At 45.0% G+C, this 17462-nt stretch overlaps 1 protein-coding gene across 11 annotated transcripts in view; it reads right to left on the bottom strand.

Moving 5' to 3' along the window:
* PLD1 (phospholipase D1) overlaps positions 1-17462 on the bottom strand; it is a 75706-nt gene that overhangs the window by 12304 nt on the left and 45940 nt on the right. For 8 of the 11 annotated variants that reach the window (XM_082054979.1, XM_082054982.1, XM_082054984.1 and 5 more), the window contains 9 exons: positions 15395-15505; positions 13897-14103; positions 13019-13256; positions 11961-12074; positions 9688-9816; positions 9224-9342; positions 8965-9078; positions 2593-2703; positions 1781-1869 (listed from right to left, as the gene is read on the bottom strand). In XM_082054979.1, the coding sequence (XP_081911105.1) occupies positions 1781-1869; positions 2593-2703; positions 8965-9078; positions 9224-9342; positions 9688-9816; positions 11961-12074; positions 13019-13256; positions 13897-14103; positions 15395-15505 (1232 nt within the window). The remainder of the gene's footprint in view (positions 1-1780; positions 1870-2592; positions 2704-8964; positions 9079-9223; positions 9343-9687; positions 9817-11960; positions 12075-13018; positions 13257-13896; positions 14104-15394; positions 15506-17462) is intronic. The other 3 variants (XM_082054989.1, XM_082054980.1, XM_082054981.1) reach the window with 3 other exon arrangements.

Below are 17462 nucleotides of genomic sequence, written 5' to 3'. Positions count from 1 at the left end.
AGTTTGGAACATGAGCATTTGATACAAACCCTTTAGGTCTGAATTTACCTTTAATCTTAGGCAATGCCAAGCACTCTAGAGTGTGCAGAATTGGAGTCTTATATTCAGTTAGGAATCACTGACATTAGGTTGGCACAATATTGGCATAAAATTAGAGTAATACAGAAATGAGCATCACATCTAAAAAAGGGGTCACTGAAGAATTTGTGTGACTCCCTTTTGTGCTAGACTTTTTGATGTCTGGACAGAATGACACCTGTTACACACACCTTATATAACAGGAAAATCTTAACAGATTACCTGGAGAATTTGCTGCTACCTTGGTAGCATCACTAAAAGAAGGCAAACGGATGCAAAGGGCCCATGGCAATCAGTTCCTAAAGGCAGGAACGGCAATCCAGAGCAGCTTTCCAAGGGGTCACCCCACAGGGACACCATGTCCGGCTGACTGCGAGCCTTGGGGTTGCAACGCCAACACCAGGGATGCCATTGCCAGCTGCTTGCCTGCACCTCAGCCATATCACAGGACTCATTAATAATAATTAATAATATAATATTATGCTTATTTTTCTGTGTTTCCCACCTTGCACAGCACTGGCACAACTTCTCATTTACCTGAGGTGAGAAAATCCACCCCAGCCTTTCATCCTTAGGTAATTTCAATTATTTGGGCAATACAGCTCACAGATTACCAGCAACTCCACCCTGTTACTCTGTTCTGTTGTTGATTGGAGAGCAGATAACACCTGTGATCTCCTGGTGTGAATAGTGCTCCTCTTCCCATCCCACCTCTCAACACAGCCTGTCCTGTGGCAGCCCCATACTGCCTGTGTCCCTGTGTCTGTCTGTCTGGCTTGGCTTGGCTGCCTTTACCCAAGTGGGTATTTCCAAGCTCAGGTGCCAAAGAGAAGGAAATTTCTCTGACTCCAGAGAGAGTTCCTCTGGGAAAGCAGCCCCTGGATAGCTCTGGACAACTACAACATGGAAAAAATAATCACTGCAAGGAATGTGTCCATGTATGGCAAAAAAGTGGATGAGAGAAGAAAGGAAGATGTTTGGAAAACTTTCTGTATATCAGCCCAGCAAGACCAGGATATATTTTTAGACTATGACATATATGTATCTTAAAGACTGACTCTAGGAGAACAACCTCAAGGTTGTCCAGGATCAAAGCAAAGACAAGCCACTACCTGTGGTATTAAATTTAGCACGGGATTATGCATGTTGAAATAAAAGGAGTGTCTAAAACGTGGTTGGGTTTGATCCATCCGGGAACAAATGACTGTTCCCTTGCAGTGGCTGGAGGTTGTAAATACCCTCTAGCTCTTACCAGAAAAAGTTGTTCAAACAATAGCTGAACCCTGCAGTCCAATCCTCAAACATGTTTCCTTCCCTTGTTTGAAGCCAATCCTCTCTACAGATAAAATTAAATGAGCCACAAATCCCTGTTCAACCTTCTTACCCATTCACTTGCCTTACCACATAGCTCAAGACTGGTTGGATATGGAGCAAAGGTGTCACTGAACTGGAGTACAAAGGACCTGCTTTTAAACAAGTTCCCTAGTTAAAAATACATTTGCATCAGGGTAAGTCCAGAAAATCACTTCCTGGCTGCAGAGAAACCACCAAAGAATCTCACTGCTGCAAACACAAGCAGATGTTTGACCACATCACTTCTGCACTGGAAAAGCTACAGCACATGTCCATTAAGATATTATTTTACACCACACCATATAAATGCCCCTGGAAGACTTTCATTGCCTTGTTAAGAGTTGGTTACCTGTGAGCTTTAAGAATCCTCTGAGCAATTGCATCGCCGATCTTGTTCCAGACAACTTTGTCATCAGCACAGCTAATAAAAAACTGGTTCTGCAGGAAAAGCAAGCAAAGCTACTGTCAGACACTGCCAACAATGAACAAGAAAAAAATCTGCATGCTTGATTTCAGACCAAGGGCAACTAAAGATAGCTGGGTTACGTGTGCCATTGGAGCAGACGCTGCTTCTTCTTATTATTATTAAATCATGTGTGTGTCTGTGCTCGCTTAGGGAATGAATTAGTCCTTATTAATCACACTACTTAGAAAGTTCACATAGAGAACGTTCTAACAAGAGGCTAAAAGAATAAAAAAAGGAGAACAAGGATCTCTGTTTGGCCAGCGCTGAGGGTCACTGTGACACAGGAGATTGCTGCAGCTCAAGGCTGTAGGATTGCAAGACCAGCACTATGTGTGGGAGATTTGGGCAACGACAGGGGACACTGAAAAGCCATGGAGGGGACAGGAAGACTATTGCACAAGCCCTGGGAGTTGTGGCAATTTTGGAAAGATGCTCATGAAGGAGGGGTCTACCTTCATCCACCCTGTGGTCAGACGGTTTGTTAGGGTACAAACCCATCAGCCTGGTCCAAAGATGGCTGAAGGAAATGGAAACAGCCCCAAAAATTCAGAGCAGATGCTGTATTAATATCCCCGTGTGTCTAAATTCACAAAAAAATTTAAGACCAAACCTCAAGAAGTAGAATTACCCTCTTGATGGCTGCAAGCCCAGCCTAGAGCACCCCGACCCTTCTGCCTTCCCTCATTGCCACTCACTTCTATGTATATGTAGTGCTTGCTGTTTTCTATCACTCTGACGTAGGCGTTGTGGATGGACTCCTCATGGTATTTAATGCCAGCTGACCAGTCAGCAGCAGAACGGATCACCTAGAAAGCAAAATATTAACGTCTTCAGCTCTGTCCCATCCAGGACACCACAGCATCGCAACTGAATTATTTAAGAGGCCACGCTCGTCCCTGCACCAGTTGCCTGTCAGGATTCCACTAAGTAAGGTAATTTGTACATAATTTATCATTTATGCTGCATTTGTAATAAAGAGAAAGGATGCTCAAAAATAGTATTAATGCTTAATAATTTTTTGATTTAAAACATAACTGCCCTCTCCCACCTGAGCAGCTCTAGGTGCAACAGAAGCAGCACATAAGTCTCTTTCTTGTTTAAGGTCTTATAATAAACTGCATTTGAAACAACCTAAGCTTCCAAGCTTTAGGGGTGCTCATCCAGTCAGTATTCTCCTCCCCAGCACTTTTTAAAGCAGGTCTCCAGCTGAGGCAATGAGTTTTTCCCTATGAACAGGCAATACATAATTATATAGTCAGTTGGAAAACACAGGCCACATCCATGTCTTTGTCCTGAGCACTTGAGGGCATTTATTTCTTCTGCCAAATTATTGCACAAGCCATCTGATTTGTGATGACATGACTTAAAACTCATAGTGGTTCAGTTGCCCACACTTATTAATTTTTACTGGAAATCCACTTCCAAAGTAGATGCCACAAGATCCCCTGGGCACGTTCTCCCTCTGCCTCCTGCAGTTTCTGTGCAAAAGAGCCAAACTGATATGAGAAACAACCTTTGTTCATGCTCCCAGCCATGCTGAGCAATCCCTGCGGCAGGCAGCTTCCCGTCCCTGACAGCCAGAGATGCTGCAGCATCTCCCGCTCCTGAGCTTTGAGTCAACAAGCAACCGTGTTATGCCCTGAGTAACATTTTCTTAGATGGAAATGTAGTTTTTAAGTGTTTGGCAGAGTACCTGCTCAGGGGAAATAATTACTCATGAGTAGCCTCTGTCTTTAAACATTGTCAAGACAAAATCATGGAAATAACAGTCTTAAAACATCTCAATACAGCCATTATAGAAGCATTCAGGCTCAGTCACACACAGGATAAGATCCAAATGCTGAGGATCTGTGAAATGTGTGTGTCATTACGTGCAAAATCCTGATCTCTTTCGGGGCTCAGCAACATTTTTCCCTGTAAATCTCTCCCACAGATTTCTTTCAGTTCTCCATGTCCAGATTCTGCTTTGACCCATGTTGCTCTCCTTGTTCCCTCGATATCTCTGATACTCTGACTATGGGCTCTGCTGTCACCTTGTCATGATCAAAGCAGGCTGCTGGCCATGGGATGGTTGATGACCTTGGACTGCTTAATTAATTACCTGAACGGCTAAAGCAGTATATCAGTAGATAAGGATTCAGTCCTCTCACCCAGGCACTGCGTGCCATAACCAAACCAATCCTCTGCTCTCCAGAGCATCTCTGGAGGTAGCACTGAGGGTATTATTACAGTAAGTAGCACATGACTCCTGAACTAATTCCTTCCCTGGGACAGAAGGAGCTCTCTCCCACAGGTCACTAAAAAAGAGATCCTGCAACTATCCTATCTGGTTGTTTACTTGGAAACACCCTGCAGCCTCCTGAACTGGATGCTGAGGTCACAGATGCTTGGGTGAGGGAGGCAGCCTGCATGCAAGGGCCATCACAGCCTCTGCTGGTCCCAAAGAGCTGCCCTTTGCTTGCATAAACCTCTGCAATGTGATGCTTGCTCCTGCCCATGGGGTTTTGTCACGCATTTGTTTTGCACAGCCAATGCTAAGTGTTCCCACACACCCCAGGCTGGGCACTGCTAGACCCTGCCAAGCACCACAGCAGACAGAGCTTGTGAACAAAATTCCACCATTTGCAGTAATAGGGACAGAAAACCAGCTTTTCTGGGTAGAAAACCAGCTTTTCTGTAGCCTGGGCAGGTGGTCGCAGCCCCTGCACCTTTCCGAGCACAGCTGGTCCTGGGCAGCCCCTTCCCTGCCTCTGTCCTGCTGCACTGAGAACCTGGGGACACAAAGCATGTCCTTGTGGGCTGGGGACCACCAGCAAAGGCACTCTGGAATTACACTTCAGAAAGTTACAGACTGTAGCTTCCTAGTATAAAAAGTACTGATATTTAAACCTTTTCTTTCTTCTCCCACTTGTGAACTTTGTCCACACTTCAAAGAGATACTTTTCTTTTCACGATAAGCTGCTGAGCCCTGAGCAAAGTAATGTCCACACCCTCATTTATAGTGGCAATAGCTGAAATGCTGGGAATGAGGAATAAAATTCCTTTTCTGAATTAAGAGCTTGATAACACCAAAGCCTCTCGCTTTGAAAGACAACTTTACTGCTGGAAGACAAGTCTATTCCAAACCAGGGATGCCAGCAGATGGAACAGAACTATCACTCAGGACCATCCCTTTCCAGCACCATCACATCACCCACCTGCCCTTCCCTGCCCTCCTCTTGCCCAGTCCACACATCAGCTCCCAGCTCTCTCCACATACCAGCTGCTGCTGTTATGGGACCATCGTCCCTCTGCCCTCACCCCAGAACAATGTGTCATAGCTCATCACCACCCAAAACACTTACATCAGGTCCAACCTCAAATCCACATGCAGGGAGAAGAAGAGATGTTAGAAGATGCTGGCTCAGGCAGCAGAGCAGCCAGCTTAGACCTCAAAATAAGGTTATTTTTAACCTGTATCGCTTCAGAGGCCAGAACTGATCATGGAGCAGCTCCACAGGCACAGTGAGAGGTGAGGACGTGGCAGGACAAGGCCACCAGCATTGGTGGCTCTGCAGCCACCGATGGTACATCACATGGATGCGGCACACACCCCAAGGAACAAAGCTGCAGCTGTGACACTCACAAACAAATAAACACCTTGAATCACAGAATGTCCTGAGTTGGAAGGGACCCACAAGGATCAAGTCCAACTGCACAGGACAATCCCAAAATTCACACCATGTGTCTGAAGTTGAAGTTTCCTACACAGGCCTTCCCTTTGCACTCATATTTCATCTCACATATCTGGACATCTCGTCTTTTCTGTCAAGGTATTTAAAGTGAGCTGGTTTGAGCCCAATCTATTTTCCCGGAGAGAAAAGGCCACACACTGCCCAGTGCAGCCCCCACCAGCCAGGGAGTCTCCACACTCCTTCCTCTCCCTCAAGCTTCTCAATGCCAGGGCTCAGTACTGTGCCGGGCTTGTCATCCCTTTAACTTCTTTAACCAATACAACAGTAATAAAGCTGATGTTTGCTCTGGGCTAGTGCATAAATCCCGAACAATGCAAGCGCTCATGCAAACTTCAAAGCAGTAAGGGCATTAGCCACTGCCAGAGCATTAAATTTTCATTGTATTTATATCAGGAACTGGATGTTGCCTCACCACATCACATCTTTTGCAGCGCTGGCTTTGACTGATAACTGCAAACCCTGGAATGGAAATAGAGAAATGGAAAAAAAAACTCGCAGTGCCTTTGGCAAATGGATATGTGACTCTTGCAAAAACTGATATGCAATCACATTGCTATTGTGAGTAAAGCCCAGAAGTTCACACAAAAGAGGATGAGAGACCACCTTCCACTAACCCATGGTGCTGACAGACTCCTTTCCCCCTTCCCAGCCAGTAGCTCCACATAGTTTTTCATGCATGCTGCATCCATCCTCCCTGCCCAGGGCAAAGTCCCCATCAGTGCCCCTCCTGCCATCCCCACCCTCCCAAAAACACTCTTCTGCTCCTCTCCTCTGACAAAGGAGAGCAAAACCAGATGGTACAATGAGGTTAAAATCTGTTGCTGACAGGTCAGGGGCTCGGGCTTGCAGAAACGCTGCAATCCCCACAGATCCTTTGTGTTTTCCCTTCCTCTGATCTGCCCACAATTGAAGGCAGATTTGCAAACAAGCTCCGAAACAAGCAAACTGGCAGCCAGACTTTCTTCCATCACCCCACAGCCAAGGACAGTCACTGGATGCTGGATTTTACCTCGAGGCAGTAACTTCTGCCTGTAAAGTCACTACACAGCCCCAACATGGGAATTACATGGGTTTGGGTGGTGGCCAAGAAGAACAATAATATTGCTCTAGTTTTTCTGGACAAAAAAGTTGTCAAAAGATTTTAGGGTAATTTAGGTATTAGGTATTTTAGGGTTATTTAGGACAGGCAAGAGGCCGATATTCTTGTGGTTGCAGGAAAGGAAGAGTCGCGCAGGGACACCCCAATGCAAGGAGTCCCAGAAAAAGGCAACTGGGAGCAGGGAGGGGGTCAGAACCAGGCTGCAGGTGTCCTCCCTTCTCCTCATCTCCTGCAGCAGCCAAATCTGAAACCTTTATCATGAGGAGAGCCAGAGGTGCTCCCTGACCCACAGCAGAGACTTCAGGGATGCTCAAGGCACTTGTGTCATCCAGTGATCGCTGGATACCAGGCCAATGGGAGCATTATGGAGGAGACAGCCAAAAGTCTAGTATGTGCATGCAAAACCATGCCCGGGAGATCCAGGAGATCAAGCAGCTTGGGGACAAGGGGACTGCACACAGGCAGGGCACAGCAGCCTGGGCAGAGGAGCCACTGTCACCGCTTCCACCACACTCAGTGCTGCAAATGCTCTTACCCTGCAGCCTTCCCTTGTACCAACAGGGCTGGTACATTGCAGAGCAACATGTTTTCAGCATAATACGTATCATTTTAATTATCTGGCTATATGCAGGGCTGGGCTACCTTGACAGGTCTCTAAAAGCTGCAATTTGACATAAATTAAATATGAGGAAGGTAGTTTCAAATGAATAATTGACAAGACAAACCTGCTCTCTTTTAACCTGCTCTCTTTTTGCTGTTTAAGGCACCACTGAGGACAGCCACTCATTTCCTGGAAGTATCAGTTATTTGCAATGCCCCAACAATGTTGTGACGAAGCGTGTGTTCAAACAGCTCACCCGTCACTCAGCATTGATGTATATGACATTTAGCAGTCACCGTCTGAACTTCACCCTCCTCGCCCGTGGGCTGGTGCCCTGGGCCAGCAGCTCTGCAGTGTGCACTGAAGGAAAGCTGAACCTAGACTGGGCTCAGTTTAGTTTCTCTTTTGGGAACTGCTTCCAGCTCTGTAATCAGTGGAGCTTAACTTTTTGCTACAGCAAAATCCATGATTTAAAAGCTGAGGCTTATCTTGTGGTTAGAGCACGCTCTGGGGACACTTAGATGAGAACAAAGTCTCCCAAAATGCTGGTGTCACAGACACAGCTGGGGTGGCATTTACAGCCACGGGGAAGCATGATGATGCCCAAAGCGAGACTATTTCTCAACAGCCAGGAGCATTGTTCTGGAGGCTGATGTGAAACACCCAAGATCCATGACACGATCCCTGTGCTGGCCATCCCTCACACCACGCGGGGAGGAGCAGACAATGCTCTGGCAACCCACAAACTCACAAAAATGCATCTTATTACACCAAGCTTCCCCAAGCATTGCTGTCATCTGGGTGGACCACTTCTGACAAAGAGCAAAGGCATGCCATTTTCCTGGCTTTGATCTAATTGCACTTATTTCATACATCTTTCATCCACAGAGACACACAATCATTTTACTGCTTCAGCATAATTATTCTGACTTTGTATTCTTCAATAAGTCCACATTTCTGCTGGATAAAAGTAGCATTCAGTATACGCAATCAATATAGCTAATTGGGTATTTTATTAGAGGTAACTTGCCAATTGTGACTGTGAGGATGACTGCCACAAACAAGACTACGGCCTGACTGTGCAGAACTGCAGAAGACCCACAGGGCTCAGTGGCTGCATAATGAAATGCAGATGAAGTTCAATGCAAAAAGCAACAGTGCCAAGACTCCACTTAACGCTGGGCTCTGAGTGCTGCCCATCTGAGCAAGGTGTCAGAAGCCTGGGAGATTGCTCCAAGATATGGGATAAATATTCAGTGGGCAACCTCAACTCATCAGGCCTTCCCAAACCATAAAAGTTAGGCTTCAGAAGAAGAGCAGCAGAAAACAAAGCAGAAAAATTACACAGCTATACAAAGCCATGACGTTCCTACAACTTGAGTACTGCATACAGCTTGGTCCTCTTATCTCAAAGACAGATGTGTAAATTAATGCACTTCTACTGCAAGAGTTGCATCATTTTATTGTAATTGAGGATCTGACCACCTATGCTGTGAGATAAATTTAAACAGGAGTTTTTCATTTCACATTTTCAAGTTCTGCAGAGGGTCTGTCAGGCATCGACACCTCCCGCTGGAAAGATCCAGAACAGACTCTCTTTGGAGTTCATGAGCAGGAGACCATCAACACCCACCTGAACTGTGGCATGAACAGCCTCTGGCACCTGATACTTCAACTCATTAGCCGTTTGCTGAGATTTTGGCAAGAGGAATGGGTAGGACAGGGATCGGTATTTGGGCTTCATAATCTGGGAAAAGAAAAAAATGCTTTAAGAGACAGAAACATAGCAAAGTAACGTAGAAAATATAAAATGCATGCCTGGGGGAGGGCACGTGGATGAGGAAGGGGCTGTAGTTATTTCTGTGCCCCCAGCAGTGATGCCCACACCCCACCTTGGTGAAGTTCCAGCGCTGGATGAAGTGTCGGGCGACATCTCGTGCTGCTTTGCCATGCACCACGGAGGCGATGTCGTGCCAGGGCATCCTCGGGGTGGTGTATCTGTCGATGAAGTCTGTGGGATAGGAAAACACGTTTGGACTTCAAAGGAAAGAAATGTGGAAAAGTGCAGCATCCCCCTCCTCAAATTGAAGTTTCTGGGACATGGCACCAAGGGCTGTGCAGATGAATTTAGATTTACCATGCAATTGCCAGCAGTGCAAGTCCATGGACCGTAACCACATAATGGGCCCTAGAAGTTCTCAAAGCGAGTTTTGCTGCTTCTTCCTAACAGCCAAACCAAAATAGCCTCATTATCTCTGTCTCAGAAGCATGAAAAAAAGAATACATTTGGAGACTGAAAAGGTGCAGAACAGGGTGTAGGGGAAAGTAATAACTTCCAAGGTACAAAGGCACTTACCAGCAAAAGGCTTGTCAAGTTGAACCCAGTCTTTAAAGACAAAGTTGCAATAGTCTTTTCCATGCCAGAACCTGGTTTCCCCAAGCAGCTCACCAACACCTGTCTTCATGCTGCGGATGGATCCTTTATCTGTCACAGGCAAACGAGATCACAAAAACACAAAAAGTCACGGCTGTCCATTGCACATTGTTGGTGAGAGAGCCACTGCCACGGAAAAGCACTGGCGGGACCTGCCTGTCCCAGCTGGCTGAAGATGGTTTCTCTCCAGGCTCCCTGGTGTTTTGAAGCATGCATGTTACTACTTTTTTCATCCCTATTTTAATGTGTTATACAATCAGGACAGGTTATATATATATGAGTCTGTTATGGAAACAAAAAAAGTAGATGCTACATGGGAACTAAAAAATTACCTTAGAATCATTTGTCTCTCCATTGTCCTATGACACCTAAATGTCACCACATGGGACTCCACTCCCAGCTGTGACTGACTTTAGTGGATATATGTACAGGTATATCACATGTATCATCCACTTAATATATTTTACAAAACTAATGAACTAATTCCAACTTCTCTGCTAGAGGGTTTATGATTTTGACTCTATAGCAGGGGGTATCTCCTCCAACAGAAGTCAGTCCTTATGAACTAAAGTAAGATGATTAAAAATTTCATGTTCCCTCATTTAATATGGCAGGTTTTGTTTGGTTTATTTTGTTTTTCCAAATAATAATGTCATCTTTTGATACCATTTTACATGTTGAACAAAGGGATCCTGAATTCCAAGCTGATGATGATTAAAAAAAGCCTAAAATATTGTCAGAGATACCAAGGTCCTTAGGGACATGGTTTAGTGCCAGTACTAGGTTAATGGCTGGAACTGATGATCTTGAGGGTCTCTTTCAACCAAATGGTTCTGTGATTCCCTCCTAACAGGATCTCTTTCTAGAGCACATCTTTTGGGTGCAGAGTGAACTCTTTTTCCTCTCTCCTAAGAAAACCAAAAATGTTGGCCTACCATAAATATTTAACTAGCCTTACTTCCTGACCCTGAGAGCAGCCTTCATCTACTGTACCAAATATTAGTGCAGTAATTACACAGTAACATGCCAGTAGCAGAAGCCTTCTTCTAACGCAACCACATCACCAGTTAACCACAAAAACCCTTTAGGACCAAAAAAAAAAAAAATAATACCTTTCAGTCACCAACAAAATACACATTGGCAGTGTAGCAAGATGGGTTAACATGAAGCAAGCCCTGCCAGCTCTGCTGCCACCCCAGCCAAGCCATGCCAGACATGCCATGCGGCAGGAATGCTCCGCAGCTGCATCGGGGAGCAGAAGCTTCTAGTGAGAGTCCAGGTGGAGCTGGGGAACTGCTGACTCAGCATGTTTGAATGGGAATGGGTGGGACACACCGTCCTGCCAAAACATTTTTCAATGACTGACATTGACTCATGGATGAGCATGACGTGACCACAGGGGAGACCACACTTCGTTTCCATGAAGCAAATGCACCTCTTCCTTGTTACCTGCCACTACTTGATAACCAATATTTTATAATCGGCAATTAGTGCCTTAGAGGAAGAAGCTGGCAAGAGGAGGATGTTGAAGAACTGCTCCTCACCCCATATCAGAGCTCAAAGGTACCTCGATGAGGTACCATACTGAGACAGGTCCTTTCAACCTCAGTCCAGAGGGTCAGAACAGCTCAGAGCTCATAACCACCTGACTCCTTTCTCAATCGAGTATGTTTTAATGGATTTTAATAAGGGGCAAAAGCAGGGGGTCCCCCCAGTCTTCATCCAAACACAGGTTTCCTCTCTCTGCTTGCATTTCTCCTCCTGCATCAGACTTATCTTAAAATATCCAGTGCAGAAGTCCTCAATTCCAGTAACAAGCCCCTTTTCTTTACAAGAGAACTGCTGAAATAAGCATATGCCGGAATCAGATCTGTTTCCTCAACTGTTCCCTGCTATTTTTATTGCCTTTTTTTTTTTTGGGGGGGGGGGGGCGGGTGGTGGGGTGGGGTGGGCAGGGTTAGTTTGTTGTGTTGGGCTTTTTGGTTTGGTTTTACATTATTATTTATGCTGCAGCTTTTGCAGCTTCTGGAGAAGGCTCTTCCACCAGTAGTCCTCAGAGGGGTGCTAAAGATGCTGGGAGAACAAGCAGCTAAGGCTGATCCTGGCACCCAACCTAACTCTCACCAGCATTACAGAGCAAAAACATCGGCAGCTGAAGCCTAAAGGGATCTGCACCTCTGCCTTCCACCACTTACCCTCCCGAGGCTCAGCGAGCCCCTGTTTGGATTCAGTGTGGTGATGGAACATTTTCAGATGGGGCTTTAAGCTCTGGATTATATTCGGTTGACTTCTAGTGGGGTTACAGTAACCTGCAGAAAGTCAAGATGCTCTATTTATGGCAAATGCACACGTCCACTTCTGCCATACTGCTGCTGGATCCTGTCTGAAGACACCTTGTGTGACAGGAGCTCAGATGAGACATCAGTTTGCTAAAACTACAAGTGACCAACAGACAAAGGACTAAATTCAAGACCTGGTTGGTTTAAATCAAATATGTTGAAATAGCAAAGCCATGGCTATGTCCTGAGGTGACTGCAAACAATGCTCCAGCAAGGCTTCCTCTGGCCTGAGATAGGAGTGAGGTCTGCAGGGAGGGATGGAAACTCAGATAAGTGCCCAACCTCAAGCATTATAGAGCTTCAGGAGCTGAGGACTTCAGAAACAGATTTCAGGAAGGACTCCATGCTGGAACAAATGTCACGCTGATCCTTGTAACTTTAGCTTTGAACTTACTTTCAATGTGAGGAATTAAAAGCTGCATTCAGATATTCAACTGTTGAATAGTCTCACCTCTCTAGTAAGTTGGTAAACTGGGAATATTTCCATTTAAGTGAACCGATTTAAACCTAGGTAACACTAGCCTACAAGAGGGGATAATCACATTCTGAAATTGTTTCTCTCATTATAATAAATATAAGTTGAAAAATGAAAGATTCAGCTCTGCCTTGCAGAACAAATTTTCCAGCAGTATAAACATTAGACATCGTATACACTATACCACATAATCTACTGGCTCATGACAATTCCTAATTAACTAAATGCAAATCCACCTAAAACTTTTCTTGTATATTTTGCAGTGATACGAATTTATTTATTGACTACACAGTTCTTCTTCTGATAGTTAAGAAATTCATCAACTTTTCTCCCTTACAAAGAACACATTATGCTAGATATTATGTGAATCTGTGTGTACACCCACCCACCCACCTCCATACATGCTTTATATGTTTTTTAGTTGAATAACATTACTTACTTGATTCACTGTCTATGCTGCTGACGCTGTCAGCATGGTGTATGCCATGCTTATGGAGATGCTTGTAAATACTGAAACTTGAAAACTTTTTGGGTTTGCCTATTCCTTTCATTTTTGATGTGTCTGGGGCATCATCAGCATTTCTCTGGAGCAAGTGGTTTTCTGGGGACGGAGCTTGAGATTGCAGGGGGACACGTTCAGACGGCTCTGCTGCAGACTTAAAAGACACAAGACATTGCTGTAGGTGATTTACAGACACATTGCCATTTAATTACAGATTATAATGCATATCAATGCTCAGAAACAACCAGAAGCAAAGTTTTGCTCTGTGACAAAGACAGACTTCTGTGGGAACTACAAATGCTTTTGAGGGAGTCTGTACCAAGGAAGCACTTGACAGAAAACCCCATTAATGCTAACAGTACCTTCTTCAATCCTATACATTTACTCTGGATTATTACTCCCCTTGAAATTCTCATAAATCTAGGCCTCTTTACATGTTTTAGAGATCTTTGGATGCATACAGACCCATGTTAACAGAAAGCTCAGCAAGAAGGCACCTGCTGAGGGTCTGAACATCCAGAAGTCTAGGCACTCCATGAGTGCCTACTGTGCACTTCTAGCTAGGTTTTATTAAGAATGTCATCTCCAAATTGTGCTTCAGGGGAAACCTAGCTATCTGTCTCCATGCCCTAGCAAGGGCTGGTCAGGATCTAGTCCTAAAGAGTCATTTGATGTGCAGATACCTCCTCCTTACCATTACTATTCATCTTTAAACCTCCTAAACCCAACCCTACACTCAGAAGCAGTTACATCCTCACTACAAACCTGACACACCAATGGTGAAGGTGGCCACGAGCTGAAGAAAGCTCCCTTACCGCCAGGTTGGTCGACGACACCGACTTCACCGCGGTCATTCGTTTCACGCTGCCCACGTCCGTCAGGCGATGCTCATCATCGTCCCACCTGCCATATGCCAGGTCAATGCCACCCACAAACGCCACAGACTGGTCAACGATGACAAGCTTCTCGTGGTGGGCCCAGAGGTACACAGAGGAGGACACATGGTCTGGGTGTCTCATCACCTGAGGGGAGAACGAGAACCCAAGGTCAGTCTCATGACCCAATTCACACCTCCAGAGAGCTGCTCAGCTTTTTTTGGCTGCTCAGAACGACAGGGAAACACTGGAGTTTTTAAAAGATGCATCCACACAGACTGCTGGGATTACTGAAGCTACATGGCTCCCCCTGAGTTGGGTGTAGTTCTCAAGCAGCAGTGGTTACTGATGTTGGGATAGGTCACACTTACAACAACAGTCTGCATAAGAGGACCATAGTCAAGGAAACTGTTTCAACAAATAAATCACACTTTCAGTAGAGCTATAATAGCTGAGCTTTCAAACACAGAGCCTGTTCTAAAAGAAAACAACATATTGGTGATCTGACTCACTTCTTCAGTTGTTGCCACTACATAAGTGAAACGAGAAGTTGGCTTGTTTTTTCCTCATTTAAAATCAGCAAGTCGCTTGGCATTTGTTTATGAGATTCTTTTTGACATGTGTTTATGGTAACATAATTCCGATATCTAAGCATAGAATGTATGGTTTTATTTTTTATGTTAAGGTAGACCCATTAGACCAGCTTCTTGAGGGAAAAAAGCTAGAGAGTTACACCTGGCTGCTCCCAAAATCTGTTACACAAATAGCTTATATCTTCCAGTTTCACCTTCCAGTCTTGTTGTGAAGATGGTGGTGAATGGATGGTTCTCTTCACCGTGATAACTGATCAAGTGACAATAAATCTATTATTCTAGCGGTTTGTTAGCCACTCTCATGCATAATATATATCTTATTGCTCATTAAAATGTGTATGTCTCTAATTTCAAGATACTGGATCTAGCCTTATTGACTGGTTCATCTGCCACAACCCATTTTCTGCTCGATGGCAGAGCAGCAGTGTAACAGCACAGGACAGCACGATGCTGTTCATTTATGATGGGAACGTAAACATCCAGTGTTGAATCGTCATCTGTGTACGAACAGAAATGCCGAAATGAGACAACATTCTCAAAATGTAATTTTCCATTTGATGTAACCCCATTAACTTGTCACACGAAATATGTTTCCTGTGAATTAGATGAATAGTTGCTTTGGCAAGTCTAAATCAAGCAATTTTATGTTCAATTATAACCTAAAGAAACGAAGTTGCCAGATGCGGCAATCACCGTATGGGTAATGTCTTCTTGGGCTATTCCCACTGTAATGGTGGGAAACACTGTTCTTCCAGTTCACACCCAAATACACTGAGGGTCAACATCAGCTATCGAGAGCAAATGAATGCAAATGTCCTTCATACAACTGCCCGATGCACAGTTACCTTAATGTTTGGATGGAGGCGCATGAGCGTCCGCTTGCTGTATTCACTGTTGATCCCTAGGGCAAGCTCCACTTCTTTGTACAGCATAACAAAAATCCTCACTCCTTGTTGCTGTCAGAAATGAGAAGAAACACACGGGATGCAGGTATTTTAATGGACATAGGCAATTTCTGAAGCAGGGAAAAGCTAAGAGGCAGCAAGCATGTTGTGCCTACAGACAGAAATGCAGGCTGAAGTTATTTTTCCTTAGTTATGCTCTTCCAGATGCAGCATGTTGGCCCCACAGCATGCTTGGGAAAGGTCTTCAGCCTCCAGAGAAAGGTTCAGTATCTGGATTCATGTGTAAAGAGCGGAGCTATGCCGAAACGCATCAACAGGTCATTCTTACAGTTGCTCCTTTTAAACATCTTTTGAGGTAAAATTTTGAAAAGGTGATTCAGTTCAGTTTTGTGCTGTTTCATGTTGTCCTGAGGTTTGCCTATAGCTACCAGCATCTGCAGGACAACAATACCAGTGTGGTCATATGGACATCCGTCTCCTAAAGGGAACGTCATCAACACAACACCAGCAAACAAGCTTTTTTTCTGCTGGTAGAGCCAAATAAGCTCCTGGAATACAATGAGCAGTGCTCAAAGGATGGTGCTTTCCATGATTAGAATGTCATCTGCAGGAGAGTTTCTAAGGACTCTTGTTAAAGCACTTTCAAAACTGCCAAGTACTTCCCAAACCTCAGCAGATGCTGGTCACACACTAGGACACCTTCAGTTGCCATAAACCAGCACGGTTTAAAATCCTGCAGTTGAGTCTGCCAGCTTAAACCTGGGACCTAAACTTTTCACAGCATTTTAAGTTCCTATTCCCATGAAGCTGCTACTGAGAGCTCAGGCAGTCTCCAAATTGTGGAGGATATTCTGCTCCCCAGGGCACCCAGAGAAGCCCAGGGTAGCCCTGTATATACATAAAGGACAGCCATACCCCAACACAGACACCAGCCTGCCAACCGCTCTGCCAAACCAAGGAAATACCACAAGTGAGAGAGCAGGCAAGTATTTCCAGGAACTAACCTTAAAACACTTCTCTCTCTTACAAGGTATTTATAGCCATAGGAAAATCCATGTCAACATGACAAACAAAGCCAAATTCTTCCAGCGAGTTTGCCCTGTGGCAGTGTTTCATTTGCCAGAACATAAGACTACAAATCAACAACAGTCAGACACAAAAAACTCTTTTTTCTAGGCATGCAGAGGGGCGAGGACTGCGATTACAACCGGTTTGGAAGGGGAGGGAGGCAAAGACGACTTTGGGACGTCCACCTGGACTTCTGCCCTTCTACCACGTTACGAGTTCAAGAGACCTCCCTGGCCACGATTTCCTTCCTGACTCATGTGGGACAAACCACCATTCCCAGCCCTGCCGTTATCAGGGGCTGGGTGAAGAACTGAAGATCAGCCACATTCACAAACACACCATGCTCAGCTTTTCTGCCTGGCTCACTTGGCTCCATGAAACTTGCTCTCTATAATCTGGATCCAGACATGTAATTGGAAAGCAGAGTACAGCCAGCAACAAAATAAACTGTTTTCTGAGATGAAAATGCTCAAAGAGAAACAAAGGTTGTAGTTGCAGTTGCTCATATCTCAATGTGCTGCACGAGAAAGGAGAGTGTCTAATAGCACAGAGCTTTGTATGGGAATCCTGAACAGCAGGTTCAGGGAAGGCACCAAGTCAGCTGCAGGTCTGAGCTTTTCTGTTCATGAGGAACAGCAACAGCAGAGAAGGAGAAATTAAAACAGAGAGGGGAAAAAAGCCTTATCAAGTTTATACAAGCATTTGCTTACTGAACATGGGCATTTATGAACTCAGATAACATGGTAATGCAAACAGGAGTCCAAGTCTCTGAGTCATGTAAACAAGTTGCACACCACAGTCCAGCTCTGGGGAACGTGATTCCACTTGTTTTTTTCCCCATGCTTTGCTGAAGCCCTTTCCACACATCCCTTCTCCACGGCAATGCACCAGGACCCTCAAGACCAGAGTCTCCACCTGAGAAGGGACAGGCAGGGAGGGG

The sequence above is a fragment of the Streptopelia decaocto genome (genome assembly GCF_964273445.1).
Source record: "Streptopelia decaocto genome assembly, chromosome: 6".
NCBI lineage: Eukaryota > Metazoa > Chordata > Aves > Columbiformes > Columbidae > Streptopelia > Streptopelia decaocto.
The sequence above is the reverse complement of the archived record's forward strand: the minus strand, read 5'-3'. Positions and strand labels throughout refer to the sequence as shown.